We start from the raw sequence: 15,987 nt of genomic DNA, 5'->3' as shown, positions 1-15,987 counted from the left end.
TCTCTCCTCTAAAAAACAAATCCAGTTCCAGTTCTGGTGTGTTTGTGGAGAAAATCAAGCTCTCTCCTCAGTTGGGCATTCTGATGCCTGCACAGCCAGCCTGTGAACCCTCCAGCCTGCTAGGACTGGGCAGGGAAGACACAAAGCCTGTGGAGTAATGGCCACCCACAGGCTGAGAGGCTTTCCTCTCATTTCCCCTGGGCACTGGCTTCTAGGGGACCTGGTGGATGTATTTGGGGTTGTTCTGAAGTCCCTCTGCCTTCTGGGTTAGCTGTGGCAACCCCCCAAGGCATGAGATAGACCCCACAGCCAAGCTCAAGATGGGGAGGACAAGGTCAGTCATGGATGGCCCCATTCATCATTCTCATCTCCTTGGCTCATAGGGAGGAGACCAGTCTTCTCTTCCCCACCCCCTGACTCTCCATCTTCCCTTTTCCTATGTATCCAAACACCCAAATGATCTTGAGCTCTGGGTGGGTCCTAGCTTTTACCTGAGGATGCTTAGCTGCAGACTCAGCTGGCCAGACCTTTCCCTCTCCTCTTCAGCATCTTCCTCCTCCCCTTCCAGGATTCGCTGCATTAACTTCATCTGCAATATCAATGGTTCAACAGTCTCCCCCTCTTGGAAGCCTGGCCCAGGCTTCTCACTTGATGATGACAGTAAGTCGGAAGGTTAAGTGTCAGTTTTATAAGTGGGGAAACTGAGGCTAAGTGATTTGACAGCTAGTGAGTGTCTAAGGCAGAATGGCCCAGTGTCCTGGAGCTGCCTACCTCTCCTCCCTCCTGTCTCCAGAGATGAAGCCGAGTTCTTGGCTACCTTAGTGGGCACCGAGGGATATAGTGAATTTTTCTTTTTTTTTTTCCCCCTTTTTTCTTTTTGAGGGACAATGAGGGTTAAGTGACTTGCTCAGGGTCACACAACTGGTAAGTGTCAGATTTGAACTCAGGTCCTCCTGAATCCAGGCCTGATGCTTTATCCACTGTGCCACCTAGATGTCCCTGATATAGTGAATTTTTCAAAAAAGCTTCTACTATAGAATCCCATCCCCTCAGTCCTACTGGGGTCTCTATCTACTTAGGAGGAACCTAGCCCAAGGGCTTTGTTCTTAAACGCTTTTGACTGTCCCCTTAGAATGGTAGGGTCTCCTTGGATTTCAGGACAAATTAGGTGCCCCTTTTCCCACTCACTTTTTCCCTCTCCTCTTGAATTTCTTTGGTTAAGGCTTTAAGACCACGTAGCTGTTCCAGCATGTCATCGGGAATGGTCTTATTGGCTATGGAAGAAGGCAAGTCAGAATTGTCAAGTTCTTCACATCTCTCTCTTCTCCTATTGGTGAGCTCCTCCTAGGGCCTCTATTTTGGTGAGGGGCCCAGGCTAGCCATCCTTCGTTGCCCTTTGCTGCTGATTCTCCAACCTTCCCTACCACAGGCACGTGAAGCTCCCTTCCCCCCACACCTTTTTCAACTCCCGTTTGTTATCTTTCCCAAGTAGAATGTAAGTTTCTTGAAGTCAGGGACTATCTTTGTTTATATTTCTACCCCTGGCACTTAGCACAGAGGCTGGCAAGAGCTTAATAAATTCTTCTTGCCCACCTGTTCCCACAATCCCATCTTAACCAAGTGAAAAACTCTACTTTCCTTGGTGTTGAGAGAACTACACTGTTCTAAATCTCCATAAACTCTTCCTAAATAGTTCTTATGAGGGGGCAGCTAGGTGGCGCAGTGGATAGAGCACCGGCCCTGGAGTCAGGGGGACCTGAGTTCAAATCCGACCTCAGACACTTAACACTTACTAGCTGTGTGACCCTGGGCAAGTCACTTAACCCCCATTGCCTCACAAAAAAAAAATAGTTCTCATGAGAATTTTCCTGGCTTGCTTTGGGGAGGTGGCCATCCCACTCACCTCGAATCTTAGGCCCCAAGACCCTAAGCCATGGATGAAGGAAGACTAAATCTCCCTCACTCCAACTCCATACTATCTTTTTTTTTCCCTCCTCAATTTCCTTCTCAAGCTCCTTAACCTGGGGGCTTGACAATGGCAGATAAACTTCTCACTGCCCTCTGGGTCATTGGTCCCAACCCTAAAATCAGATGCAAATCTTGCTGATTCTCACAGTCTATTCACCTAATCACTCAGGCCCCATAGAGCTATAACTAGGGTAGGGTGATAGGAACTATATCCTAGGATGCTAAAATTTAGAGCGCACCAAAAGCTCTTCCATTTCTTTACCAGATAGAAACTGAGCTTATTACCTAGTTAGCAAGAAATGCTACAACTGGAAACTACCAAAACAAATTTAAAAATATGTGGGAAGCTACCAAAGGACAGACCAGCTCCACCCCGTGCCTAGAGCCTGCTATTTCCCCTGGTGGCTGCCTCCCCGGCCTTTCATTATACCTATCTCCAGCACCAGAGCTACAACTTACAATTTGAGAACCCTGGAGGAAGATACTCCCAAAGGATAAGGGGAAAGGGGAAAGAGGGAGACCCAGTTTCCAGGAGTGAGGAAGATGGTTTCGTCAGGTGTGTGTGAGAGAGCACGTGAGTGACATTAAGGGGAGGTTGGATGCCAAGGTTCAAGGCCTAGAAAGTGAGACTGGAAAGCAGAAGGCAGAGAGGTAAGAAATTCACTTAGGTTTGGACCTCGGCAAGGGCAGACAATACCTACTTAATTTCCCTATCAGGAATTGTAACTTCTCCAGCTCAGAGTGGCCAGCGTCTTCATCCAGCGCCCCCATCTGCTCCTTCAGAATCAGGTAGTAGTTGGTAAGCTCCCCCATCAAACGAAGGGTCTCTAAGGCGAAGGGGAAGCTGAAACTCTCTCTTTCTAATGAGCTTTTCTCTCGGTGGCTTGGTGTCCGACGATACTGGTACGGAGGGACAGAATACATATACGGCATGGACGATGATGGACTGGACCATGGTGCCTGTGGTCCCATGGAAGGCTGTGGTGTCATGTAGGGAGTGTGGGATGGCATGTAGGGAGGATAAGACGGCATGTAGGAAGGCTGAGGTGGCATGTAGGAAGGCTGAGGTGGCATGTAGGAAGGCTGAGGTGGCATGTAGGAAGGCTGAGGCGGTGCGTGGGAAGGATAGGGTGGCACAAAACCAGGCTGGGCATCAGGAGGCAACGCAGTCTGAGTGCCAGTCTGGCTTAAATGTTGTTCACCACCCGGGGTGGTGTCTGGGGCAACAGAGCCAGGCTGATCAGCAGCTGGCACTGCAGAAGCCTGTTGAGCTGGGGCTGAGGGTACATCTCCGGGCTGCAATGAGGAGGATCTTTGATCCTGGCCAGGAACAGCTGTTGGGCTTATAGGAGCTGGAGAGCCTGTTTCTGGGCCTTCAGGAAGCGGCGAGGGGCCCGCTTGATACATGGGGGGGGGCATGGGGCTTGGTGGATACTGGACTGGGGCTCCAGGGAATGGATAGTACATGGGTGGGGCTCCAGGCCCTGGCTGATATGTGGGTGGGGCTCCATAGATTGGCATACCTGGCATACCTGGCCCTGTAGGGGGAGGCTGGCCTGTACTTGGGACTACAAACATTGGCTGACCAGTGGCTGGATCAATAGGGATTGGCTGATCTGCACCAGGGGCTCCGGGACCTGGCACATAAGGAGGTGGTGCTCCAGGGACGGGTTGATAGATGGGTGGGGTTCCAGGAATTTGTGGGTAGGTGGGTGGGGTTCCAGGAACTTGTGGGTAGGTGGGTGGGGTTCCAGGTGCAGGCTGAGCTCCAGGTGCAGGCTGAGCTCCAGGTGCAGGCTGGGCTCCAGGTGCAGGCTGGGCTCCAGGTGCAGGCTGGGCTCCAGGTGCAGGCTGGGCTCCAGAGTAGGCACCAGGGGCTCCGGGATAGGCACCAGGGGCTCCGGGGTAGGCACCAGGGGCTCCAGGGTAGGCACCAGGGGCTCCGGGGTAGGCACCAGGGGCTCCTCGGTAGGCACCTGGGGCTCCGGGGTAGGCACCAGGGCCTCCAGAGTAGGGACCTGGGGCTCCTGAATAGGTACTAGGGGCTCTAGGATAGGCACCAGGGCCTCCAGAGTAGGCACCTGGGGCTCCAGGATAGGCACCAGGGGCTCCTGGGTAGGTACCAGGGGCTCCGGGGTAGGTGCCTGGGGTGCTGGGGTAGGCAACTGGGGTGCTGGTTCCTGGCTGATAGGTAGGTGGGGTTCCAGGAACAGTCTGAGGTGTGGGTGGGGTTCCAGGTACTAGAGGATAGCTAGGAGGGGTTCCAGGTACTAGAGGATAGGTAGGTGGTGTTCCAGAAACTGGTGGATAGGTGGGTGGGGCTCCAGGAGCTGGTTGACCTGGGCCTAGAGTTGTCTGTATTTGCTGATCTGTTCCTGAGGTTACAGCGGCTGGCTGACCTATTCCTGAAGACACAGGGGATGGCTGACCAACCCTAGGGGTTGGCTGACCTATGCCTGGAGCTACTGGAGGAAGCTGGGAAGTGCCTGGGGGTGCAGAAGGGGGTATGCCGCTGACTGAGGTTATAGGGGGTGGTTGTGGAATGCCAGAGGGCTGTGGGCCATGCTGTTCTGTGAGAATCTTCCTTGGTCCAACAGCTTCCTGAGGTGTGGGGGTAATCTCCGTGATAGATGGCATCTTCTGTAAACTTAATTTCTTCAACGCTTCCTTATCTTCAGTGGTTAGCATGCTTTCTCCAGGTATATCCTCTAAGCTTGGCTAATTAGAGGAGATAGGGAGGAAGACAGAAGCATGTGGTCAAAGTCAGCTACACTGACCCCAGGTTTTGTGTTAGAGATCTAATTAGATCAAATTAGGGCATGGGTCAAGAGAGAATCTCTGGGAACAAATCTCAGTGGGTCCCCAAGGTAGGAATTAATGGAAATTTCCAGGGCAGAATATAATATCTAATAAAACAGAAGAATTGGGACAGCTAGGTGGCACAGTGGATAAAGCACAGGCCCTGGATTCAGGAGGACCTGAGTTCAAATCCAGCCTCAGACACTTGACACTTAACTAGCTGTGTGACCCTGGGTAATGTGACTTAACCCTCATTGCCCCGCCAAAAAAAAAAACAACAAACAAAAAACAAAACCACACAAACAAAAAACCCCAGAAGAATTAAACCCCTGTCATGCCAGGCCACTAGGTAAATTATCCAGTAATACCATAAATACACTTGGATCCCTTCAGAAATGGACCCTCCCCCCCTCAAAAAAAAGCATAGGAGCATGTTGCATTATTCCATTGGCTTTGAGGGGATCCCACCCTAAGTCCTTTCCCAATTTCCTCAATCACCGGGGTGTTTCTTCGACCAGAAACTAATGCCTGCTCCAAATCCTCCCAGGTAACTATTGAGTTGTCTTCTGGGTACGAACTCATCCTCCGAGTTACAACTTTCTGGTGAGGAAATGGTCATATCCGTATAAGTTTGGGAATCTTGTTTTCCCACAAACTGCTCTTGCCTTGCCCTGAAACCCACCCCACCTCCTGCAAATGTCAAGCATGATTCTGACAGCTTCTTTCTTTGTTCCACTGCAGACCACACTTGTAGCAGGCAGAACTCTTAATCCCCCACCTTGAATTGGAAGGAGATTGGAGTAAGGAGGGACATCTTAGAAAGCATCCCATTCCTTTGGATCCTGGGATAAAGACCCAGAATGCACAGGGCACTTCTAGCCCTGTTGTGATGAGTTAGGTGCATGCTGAAAGGAACCTGAGTAGCCCATTACAGGGAGGGCTAAACGATGGATAATCCTGTCCCCAATTCAAGGGTCTCCTTTCCCTGCACTGGGTAGAATGTTACCAGATTATTTTCTTGACTATTGACTATCTTCTCTAAATCTGTAACCCGTTCTTCCAGATCTGTAACCACTGATCTGTAGTCTTTCAATGCCTGCAAAAAACAAAAAACAAAAAAATGACAACTAACAAACCCATAAGATGCATACCCTGAGTCAAGCTCCCCCTCTCCTATCTCTACATCAGGGACAAAAAAACTGGGGAAGTATGTTGAGATCCCTCTAGAGGAAAAGTGAGAGAGAAATGAGAGGAGAAGTTTCCTAGCTAACAGAAAAACGACAATCAAGTTCCAATTGTTACTCTTTTCTCATAGTCCAGGAAAAGGGAAATTCATTTTAGAGATAGAGAGGTGTCTAGGAGAGCATTCAGAGGCAAGGGCAAATCCAGAACTTCTTTTCAGTGTATTGCCTTCAACCTGGCCTTGGCTTCATACAGATCTCAAAACCAACCAACCATCCAACCAACCAACCAACCAACCCACCCACCCTTTCAAAGCCTCTTGGAATGAGAGGACTCTAATCCCTCTCCAGGAACTTGGACAGGACAATTAAGAGTTTTGTGCTACCAAATGTTCTTTCTAGTTGATAACTCAAGTGTTTAAATGGATACACATCTCTATGAATCCAAAGGAAAAACATTATCTCCTCCCACCAAATTTCATTGTTCAGTTGTCTCCCACTCTTTCTGACCCAATTTGAGGTTTTCTTGGCAAAGATACTGGAGTGGCTTCTCATTTCCTTCTCTAGATCATTTTACAGATGAGGAAACTGAGGCAAACACAGGTTAAGTTACTTGCCCAGGATCATACAGCCACTAAGTGTCTGAAGACAGCTTTTAACTCAAGAAGATGAATTCTATCCATTTCACTGCCTAGCTACTTTTTATATATTGTGTGTTTACTGATTTGTGTGCATTGAGTTTTTGTTGTTTTCTGACATTAGATTAAAACTTCCTTGAGGGCAAGAGATGTTTGTTTTTGTATTTTTATCTTTAGTGCCTAACATCCAATGCTACATGACCAATGCTTAATAAATATTTAAGTTGAAGTCATTCCTTCCCTTGTGCAAAACCTTCAGAATTCCTCAGCGAAAATAACATTTTAAATATATATTTTGAGGTTTGGAAGCACACAGTATAGTGGATTGAGTGCCTCAGCCATTTGAGGGTGTTTTTTTAAGGTGCTTATGTCTGGAATTTTATTTTTTGGAATTAAAATGGCTGTTGAACCCACATGTACAAAAATATTTATATCAGTTCTCTGTGGTAGCAAAGAATTGGAAACTGAGGGGATGCCCATCAATTGGGGAATGGCTGAACAAGTTGTGGTGTACGGTTGTAATGGAATACTATTGTGCTGTAAGAAACGATGACCAGGCCGACTTCAAAAAAAACTAGAAACACCTACATGAATGGATGCTGAGTGAAATGAGCAGAACCCAGAGAACATTGTACACAGTAACAGCAACATTGTATGATGATCAACTGTGATAGAGTTGGTTCTTCTCAGTAATACAATGAACCAAGACAATTCCAAAGGACTCATGATGGAAAATGTTCTCCAGAAAAAGAACTGTGGAGTCTAAATGAAGATTGAACCATACTATTTCTACTCTTTTTGGGGTTTTGGGGTGTTTTTTTTTTGAGGTTTTTCTCTTTTGTTCTGATTCTTCTTTTATAATACGACTAATGTGGAAATATGTTTAATGTGATTGTACATATATAACCTATATCAGATTGCTTTTTGTCTTGAGGAAGTGGGAAGGGAAGGGAGGGAGGGAGAAAAATTTGGAATTCAAAATCTTATGAAAACAAATGTTGAAAATAAACTCTTTATGCAAAACAAAAAAAAGAAAAAAACTGTTGAGATTAATCTTGCGAATAATTGGAGAATTTCTCAATATGCCCTTGGCACAATTCAAAACCAGCAGATGTTTGAAGGCCCTGAGGTCACATCCTGTCTCTGACATTCACTTTCTATGTGACCATGGGCAAGTTATAACTTCTCTGAGTCTTAGGTAAACTGTCTAATAACAGGTAAACAGTAGGATGTAAGGAGACATAGCCATTATCTTCTTTTTTTTTTTAAATCAAATTAACCAATGGTCTATATCCTCCCATAAAACAAGCTTTTAGTTTTATTCATTAGTTCAATTTTTAAAAACTTTCAGTTTTGTTCATCTCTCCTTTGATTTTCAGGATTTCTATTTTGGTGATTAATTGGGGATTTTAAATTTGCTTTTTTTCTGCTTTTTTAAGTTTCATGCCCAATTCATCGATCTGTTCTTTATCTTTTTTTTATTGATGCAAGAATTTAGAGATATGAAATTTCCCCTAAGTACTGCTTTGGTTGCATCCCACAAATTTTAGTATATTGTCTCATTGTTGTCATTATCTTTAATGAAATTATTGTTTCTATGATTTGTTCTTTTACCGACTCATTCTTTAGAATTAGATTAGTTTTCAATTAATTTTAAATTTATGCCTTTTATTGAATATAACTTTTATTCCATTATGGTCCAGAAAAGGTCAATCTAATATTTCTACTTTTCAGCATTTGTAAGGTTTTTATGCCCTCATAAATGGTCAATTTTGATGAAGGTGCCAAAGACATAGTCATCTCCCAGCCTCTCTGTGCTTCTCTTTCTCCTACTCTCCTTGGATTTCCTTACCTACCTTTCCTCCATCTCTTTCTTTCTGTGTTTCTTTGTCCCCTTAACTTAGTTACCCTTGTCCCTTGGGCAAAACATGCAACTGATGATTATTTTATGTCCCTCTTTTCATTTAAAAAGTGGATGGGAGCAATATAAACTTCTCTCTTCAAACAGAAAAAAGCAAACAAATCCAAACCAGATTAAAAATTGCTTTTCCTCTGTGTTTCGACAGTGATCTTTTTTTAAAGGGATAAGTAGCTTTTGTTGAACAAGCAAAAAAAAAAAAGTTCCCCTCTTCCTTTCTGGTCTAACCCTTGCTCTCTACTGCCCCCTTGTGTTCCCAAAGGATGTGTCTATGGAAGTGGGGTATGGGCTGAATGTGCCAAATGAATCCCATCTCAGGCCTCAAGTCATTTCAGATTTTTTTTCTTGATGTTGCCCTCTGCCCTCCAAAATGTACTTATTCCTGGAATTTTTATTTCAAAATTAATTTGTTCAAATTAATCTTAGAGAATTTCTCCATTTTCCCTACTAGTATGGAGTTTTCAAAACCAGAGTCAATCTTAAAACTTGGGCTGTGTCTCTGTAGCCCACCAACCTCAGGGGACTTCTGTAGCTACCAGCTAAGCAATATAGGACAGGAGGGGGGCAGAGTTCTGAAGGTCTAGGAATCCATTTGCTCTTGGGAGTAAGGACCCAAATGGTCCTCTGATTTTTGAGAATCAGACCAGCCTGAGCCCTGCCTCCCAGTGCTGAGATTTGGAGGTCTGCGGTGGCTTCAGCTGGGGTGCTGGAGGAAGGGACACTGGAGACACTTGGCTTCCTTGGGACATGGAAGATATTAGAGAAGCCTTCTTCTCACCTGGGGAACCTCCTTCCGAAGAAATCCCTTATCTTGATCTGCCTTCAAGTCTTTGACTTCATTCATGACATCCTGAATCAGTCCCATGGCCTGCAGGAGGAACCAACAGAAACTAGGATGATATACCTGGAGCCAGCTTGACCCCGCTGGAGTTGACTGTTAAAATCCGGAAATCAACAGATAGTACAAATCGGGGTTTTTGCTGATTGTCTAAATATAAGAAAGTGATGGGAAAATGTTAATGTTGTAGATTAGACTTAAGTTTTTAAAAAAGTGTCATGAGTACATTTTTTGTTTTGCCAACTGTTAGACATTTACAAGTAGACTCCTACCTGGCACCCAGGCTGGGGAAAAACCTCTGTTGTCTAGGTGGCCTTAGCCTTATTCCCCCTGTACCTAGAAGAGTGAGTAGCTATATGGTCAGTGAGGGATGCCTAATTCCTAGCATCACCTCTTTCATCTGGTCCTTCGGTTGGCAGGAAGAAAGCTCTCAGCCTCGGGGCTGATACCTGGCACCTGAGAGTTCACAGGGATCTCAGCACTGCCAGCCTGATGTTCCACTTACCAGGTGTGTGTGTTTGTGTGTGTGCAGTTCACTTATTGAAAGATATCACACTGCTCTTACTATTGGAATGGTCAACATTTAATATTTACCACAACTACCTAAAAGTTCTTTTGAGTTCTTGTAGCTATAATTGCTGTTTTTAAAAAACGCAGTTTTTGTCAATATCATGTTCGAAGTACCAAAATTTCAAAAAAATGATATTGGAGATTTCCTTGCAACGATTATAGCTAAGTATTGGAAAGAGTACTGGCTTAAAAATCAGGAGGTGAGGTTTTAGTACCAGCTATGCCAATAACTGTAGCTATGTGATTTGGGGCAAGTGACTTCTCCACTTTTTGCCCCGGTTTCCCTATCAGTAAAATGAGGTGGTTTGGATTGGATTTGATCTCTAAGGTATTTTTCCAACGTCTCCTGGATTGGTTCAACCATCATACCTCCCCAATACCAGAGTGTTTGTTCCTAAACGATGGAACGTCTAACCGTCTCCCTGGCCACCCAGGATCCTTACCCTCCATTACTTTCCCGTGTGGTCGCACCTCCTGCTTTTTCGAGGGCCTTAAGTTTCTACTTGTTACACGTGAACATCGATGTCTCCGAATGGAAGCACGAAGCTCAGTCTTGACCCATGCCCCTTGTCCCTTCAAGTTAGAACTAAGGGATACAGCTCCCACCGAGGGCTGGCTCCTTCCTCTATGAACCCAGAATCTCTGCTCGCTCAGAATGTGCCTGTTGTCTTCTGTAGGAGACACTTTACTAAACCAAACCTGAATGAGCACTCCGTGGGGAACTCTTAAAGTCCGGCGGAAGACAATCAGTCCTCCACCCACCTCACCTCAACCCCATCCCCGATGCCCCCTCCACAACGAAGCTGGCTCACCTTGGAAATGCCATCCTCATTGGCTTCCACTTTCTTTTTTATCTGCATCATTTGCCACATGTCTGACACCCGGGAGCCGCTTGGAGTCTTCTCTAGCAGCTCGGTGCCGGATGGCAGCTTGTCCAGTGCAGCTATTTGCTCCCCGAACAGATCAACCTGGGAGCCGATGTCTTGTACATGGCTCTCAATTCCTTGCACCTGGCTCCCAATGGCCTGAACTTGTTTGCCTAAATCCTGTACCTGTCCCCCCAGGTCCTTCACCTGAGCCTCTATTACATGGGGTGCGGCTCTCCCTGAAGAAGGCTGCTTGGAGATGCTGACCCTTTTCTTTTCCTTGCTCGGGGTCGGGGTCACACCTGCGGACCCCCGGATAGACTCTATGCTCCGGCTCTGCTCGGTGACCTGGGGAGGCAACTCAGTTTTGACATCCTGCAGGTTCAGCTGCTTGAGCATAGCAACGAGCAAGGTGTAGAGAGCATTGAAGTTGACAGCCCCAATCTCCGGCGTGCCAATTGCAAGGTCTACCAGCTCCCCTAGGGTGATTTTGGTAGGCATGATTAATCCACTTAGATCGGCTCAACATTCAAACGGGTCAGGCTCGGGATGGGCTCCCTCAATCGAAAGAACAGGCCAGCTCTTCGCCCCCCTTTTGAGTCCGGAAGGGCAGCTTTGGCGAACCCCTGCCAATTTCTACCGGCTGTCTTGGTGCCCTTATCCAGCCCTGCCAGGTAACTACCACCCGACAGATAGATGTCCCACTTGCCGGGGGACAACGCTATCAGGAATCTAAGTACACAGTTCAGGTATGTGTGCCTAGGGAGCAAGCTGTCCAAACAAAGGACTACTCCCCCTTCTCTTGGAAGCCCTGCCCCGTGTAGACCTCCCTCCCTCCCTCCCTCCCACCTCCCACCTCCCACCGTCGATTACCAGTGAACCTCAAAGCTTATTCCTAGGTTGCCTTATAGACCTCCTCGCGCTACCTAGTCTAATCTCCAAGTCTCCCAGACCGGGCGTTCCACCCTCTCTCCCATTGGTTCTCCGCCAATTCGGCTCGTTCTCTCGGACGTTCGAAATGCTTGGCGTGCCATTTGTTTTCTTCGAAGCGGGATTTTATTCCTTCAGTTATTTGCGGTTGCTCGGTAACAGTCACAAAAGCAGCACCACAGCTTGCTACGAGTTCCATTGTAAGAATGCGCCATTAGGAGTAAAACCCGGGAGCCCCCTGCAATTTAGGGCATTACGGTTGAGGACGGCGAGGTCCATAGAGGGGAGCGAGCTGCTGGCTTCCAGGGCAGTGCAAACATTTTCTATCGATGCATAAACAACAAGCAAAGCCTGACCTGTGATTGCCTGAGACTGCAGGAATTTATCCTTTACAGTAATGAACCAAGGATCTGGAGGGCCGAGGTCAGAGGTAGTTTGTGGTTAGGATTAGAACTCATCTCCAGATTCCTGGGCCGCTGCCAGAAATGCTCCTCAGGTGGCCTACCTGGAGGAAGATGGGGTATGTTTACAGACGCCCTACACCGAGGTCAGAATGTTTTACACCCAGACATGCGGCAGGGTCGCAAGGCTGGTACATAGGGTCAGATTTTAGCTCGGGTCTGACTCTAAGTTCAGAGCTATGCCCGCTGTAGCACCTTGCTAGTTCTTAATCCGGGGTCCACTATTTTAAAAAATTAAGACTTTTGACAACTGCATCTCATAATTGTTTTATTTTGTAATTTTGTTTTTGTTTTATGCATTTAGAAACATTATTCTAAAGCTCCCTCCACTCCATCCCCGACTTCATCAGACTGCAAGAGGGGCCCATAGCCCCTGCTTTTTTTTGGGGGGGGGGGCACGGCAGCTACGTGGAGTGTGTTTCACTATGGAGGTAGAGAAGTAGTAAATACCTACAATCTTGAAAGCGCTCTATCTGGCAAGCTTTTTTTCCCCCGCTACATTGACCCATTTCTCTAAAATCAAAGATGCAATTTAGTCAAGTTCCAATTGTGCTAATTAGAAAGATAAAACTTGGCATTCCTGGCCTGACCATTCACAGTTCAATTGGACCATAGTTGGAAAGGCCCTTAAAAATCTAGTCCAATCCCTTCACTTTGCAAATGAGAAAACTCAAGGTAAAGTTGTGACTTGCTGGAAGGTCAAAAAGGTATTAAGTGGTAGGTGGGAGTAGAACCGTTTTTTCCTCCCAATCCAATTGTATACTGTATTGCTAAAACCTATTGCAGAAAGAGAAAACCCAATCTACTTAAAATGCAGCTGGAGCTCATTATTTAAAGGAACTTTGCACTACTTTGGTGAGCCAGAACATGTCAACTCAAAGACTAATAATTCTCATCATTCAACATAGCTGACTTCATTAATATTAAAATGGGAGCAGCTTCTGATTGGCTTGAATTGAAAAGTCAAAGAAAACTGAGGGATCATGCTCCATTGCAGTTTTAAAATTTTATTTTAACATAAAAAACCCCTCTCTACACCCTAGCAGATTCCTAGGACAGAGCATCGCTAAACCAGTTCATTCAGTTCAGAGAATTATTCTCCAGAATTACTGAAGCCAGCCTTCCAGACATCAAACTGACAAAAGTGGAGAAATAATACATTTTGGCCACAAAGAAACTTCCAATGAAGAATGTTTACCACAAAGTATAAGAATCAAATGAAAAATTTCATAACTGGTCAAGAGGCCAATAGATTCTAGAAGCTGAACAGACCTCGGGCCATACATTCCTGTCCTACAGTGGAGGAAATGGATTCGTTCAGGGGGTAAAATATCATCGTCAATGTTACACAAATAGTTGCCCTCTAAAGGGCTACCTGACCTAGGGCTTGGCTCCATTTAAACTATATTGCTTTTCCTAAATCCTTAGGGTCTTTCCAACCAAAATTCTATTTCCAAGACAATCCGGATCAGCAGTATAAGGCAACTGCGGAAGAACTAAATGAAACTGGCTAAAAAGTTTTATCTGGGGGGTTGGAAACTTGAAGATAGAAAACCTTCAAGAAGAAATTCATCTGCACAGTAATCCATTTATGCTTTTTAACCCTTAAATATGAATGAAACAATGAATTCTAGGTCAGTGGCTGCTTAGGAGTAAGGCCACACTCACCTCCCAACAGACGAATGGAAGGGATGAGATCAGTTAGGACAGGCAAAAGCATGAATATTCTTTTTACACTGTACCACCCAGTCATTGTGAGCTAAGAGATTTTAAGTTGAAACTGTCATGTAATTTGCAATTTCTTTTAGTCCCAACTACTCATCATACACACAACAACCTCATTCATATAGTAGGATGGGAAGGGCAGATGTAAAAAGGAGAGGGAGGGGCAAAGGGGGTGCAAGACATGCTTCTGCGGTGTAAGGCAGAGCGGGGTTAAAGATCAAGTTATTTAATCTGCAACTTAAAAAAAACCTGTACACATAGGTGGCCAGATACATAGTATGTATGGATAGCCCACTCCTGATACCACTACTATTTCTTACCCCATAATTAAACTATATTTGGCCCCACGAAATATCACATTCTTGCTTAAATGACAGAATGTTTACTCCTTTCTTGAGGAAACATATTTGTAGTGTTTGGTAAACACTACAGGTAAGCATTCCATTTACAGAAGCAGTTACAATGTAACAAATCCATTTTCCAAGAAATGAATTAGTTGGGTTATGAAACAGTTCCTGGTAAGTCTTTGAAATGGATTCATTTACAATGAGCACGATGGTTTTGATAAAAAAAAGAACTGGATTGGTAGGAGAGCCTTCAGCCTGCTCATTCCTTTTACACCATCTCTGTCACAATGCTTCTCCATATGGCAAAAGAAAGTTTCTGGTATAAACACTGCTCAATTTAATTTTCTTTTGCTTCTCCACCATCACCCCAAGAAACCTCCAGCACTCTCCTCCCCACAAAGAAACATTTGATGTACATAACTGATGGCCAAGCCTTTTTCCCTCCAAATCCCCAGAACAAAAGCAAGTTTGGATTCTAGTCATCTACAGTAATGTTTCTAAATAGGTAAGCCATAGATTCCCCATTGTGGATTCTCCGTATTGCTTCTGAAAGAATCAAACTGATATCGACAGTCTTTATCTTGGGACACTGCAGCTTCTGTACTTCATGAGGAACTGTGTTGGTCACCACCACCTAGAGCCACAGGGTAACAGAAAAGAGTATCAGATTTTGAAGTCATTCCCCACAGTCCCCTTCAAAGAAACCTCATTTTAAAGATTTTTGGCTTCAACAACAGAAATGAGAACACTAATTGCTGGATGGCAATTTAAAAAACAAAAGATGGTGGGGAAGGAGAAGGTATTCAGATTTAAAGTGCATTCTGCTGTTTTCGTGTATTTAAGTCATTTCTAAATAAGTACAAACTGTTGAGTCTGAGCACTGGGATACTGACATGAACTGCCTAATTAATTAACATTCTGCTAGATAAAGGTTTTGATTTTGTGTTGGACTTGAACTTGAATCCTAAAAGCCACCTTCCCAAGGATGTATAAGTAAAACACCTGGAGGTGTGTCGGCAAAGCCACAAAGCTAAGAGAATAAGCTTTTATTTTATGCTGATATTTTCAAATTATCTCCATGATCATTCAATTATTCCAAAATACAGTTTCCTGACATTAATGTTAGCAAGAAAAAGCCACCTGTTTAGTGTCCTAGAAAGGATCATAAGACCTGGCTGTGAATCTCTTACTGTCTGACCTTGGGCAAACTTTCACCTCCCTAACCCTAATCTTTCCCTAATCTGTGAAACGGGGGATATTTCACAGTTTCATGTATGCAGGGTTCTTGTGGATTTTGCACTGTACATTACTATATAAATATACCTACGTAGTCATCTTATAAACAGACCACACTGTACTCCAGGACTTGAGCAAATCACTTCACTTCTGTGGGATCTGGTTTCCTCACCTGCAAAACCATGGGGCTGAACCTGTAATGTTTTTTTTCTAGCTCTAGTCTCTAATTCTATATGCTTAAGGAGGAGGTTTGTGGATTTGGGGTTGGTTTCTGCTTTTACTGTTCATAGCAATGAGCAATGACTTGAGCCAGCTAAGAAGTAAAGAAAGGTGCCCCAACCTCTAAGAACAGACATACTTCATCAATGGATGATTCCTCAATCAGGCGGGGCGCATCTGCAGACAAGATGCCATGAGTGGCCATGACATAAATCTTGTAGGCACCTCGCTCCTTGAGTATCTCAGCAGCAGCAACAAAACTTTCCACATCATCAATGATGTCATCCTGGG

General features: G+C 45.2%; 2 protein-coding genes across 2 annotated transcripts in view; both read right to left on the bottom strand.

The window, feature by feature from the left end:
* QRICH2 (glutamine rich 2) overlaps positions 1–11,279 on the bottom strand; it is a 33,570-nt gene extending 22,291 nt beyond the window's left edge. Inside the window, exons 1-9 of the mRNA XM_044003287.1 lie at positions 10,680–11,279; positions 9,283–9,372; positions 5,774–5,863; positions 5,236–5,367; positions 4,419–4,686; positions 3,555–4,120; positions 2,670–3,456; positions 1,189–1,274; positions 492–589 (exon numbers count right to left, since the gene is read on the bottom strand). Coding sequence (XP_043859222.1) covers positions 492–589; positions 1,189–1,274; positions 2,670–3,456; positions 3,555–4,120; positions 4,419–4,686; positions 5,236–5,367; positions 5,774–5,863; positions 9,283–9,372; positions 10,680–11,279 — 2,717 coding nt within the window. The remainder of the gene's footprint in view (positions 1–491; positions 590–1,188; positions 1,275–2,669; positions 3,457–3,554; positions 4,121–4,418; positions 4,687–5,235; positions 5,368–5,773; positions 5,864–9,282; positions 9,373–10,679) is intronic.
* Positions 11,280–12,417: 1,138 nt separating this feature from the next.
* PRPSAP1 (phosphoribosyl pyrophosphate synthetase associated protein 1) overlaps positions 12,418–15,987 on the bottom strand; it is a 39,182-nt gene continuing 35,612 nt past the window's right edge. Inside the window, exons 9-10 of the mRNA XM_043962496.1 lie at positions 15,836–15,982; positions 12,418–14,875 (exon numbers count right to left, since the gene is read on the bottom strand). Of these exons, the coding sequence (XP_043818431.1) occupies positions 14,717–14,875; positions 15,836–15,982 (306 nt within the window). The 3' untranslated portion in view covers positions 12,418–14,716. The remainder of the gene's footprint in view (positions 14,876–15,835; positions 15,983–15,987) is intronic.

Source organism: Dromiciops gliroides, chromosome 4, assembly GCF_019393635.1.
Source record: "Dromiciops gliroides isolate mDroGli1 chromosome 4, mDroGli1.pri, whole genome shotgun sequence".
NCBI classification, from domain to species: domain Eukaryota; kingdom Metazoa; phylum Chordata; class Mammalia; order Microbiotheria; family Microbiotheriidae; genus Dromiciops; species Dromiciops gliroides.
Note: the sequence above shows the minus strand (reverse complement) of the source record. Positions and strands in the feature narration are given on the sequence as shown.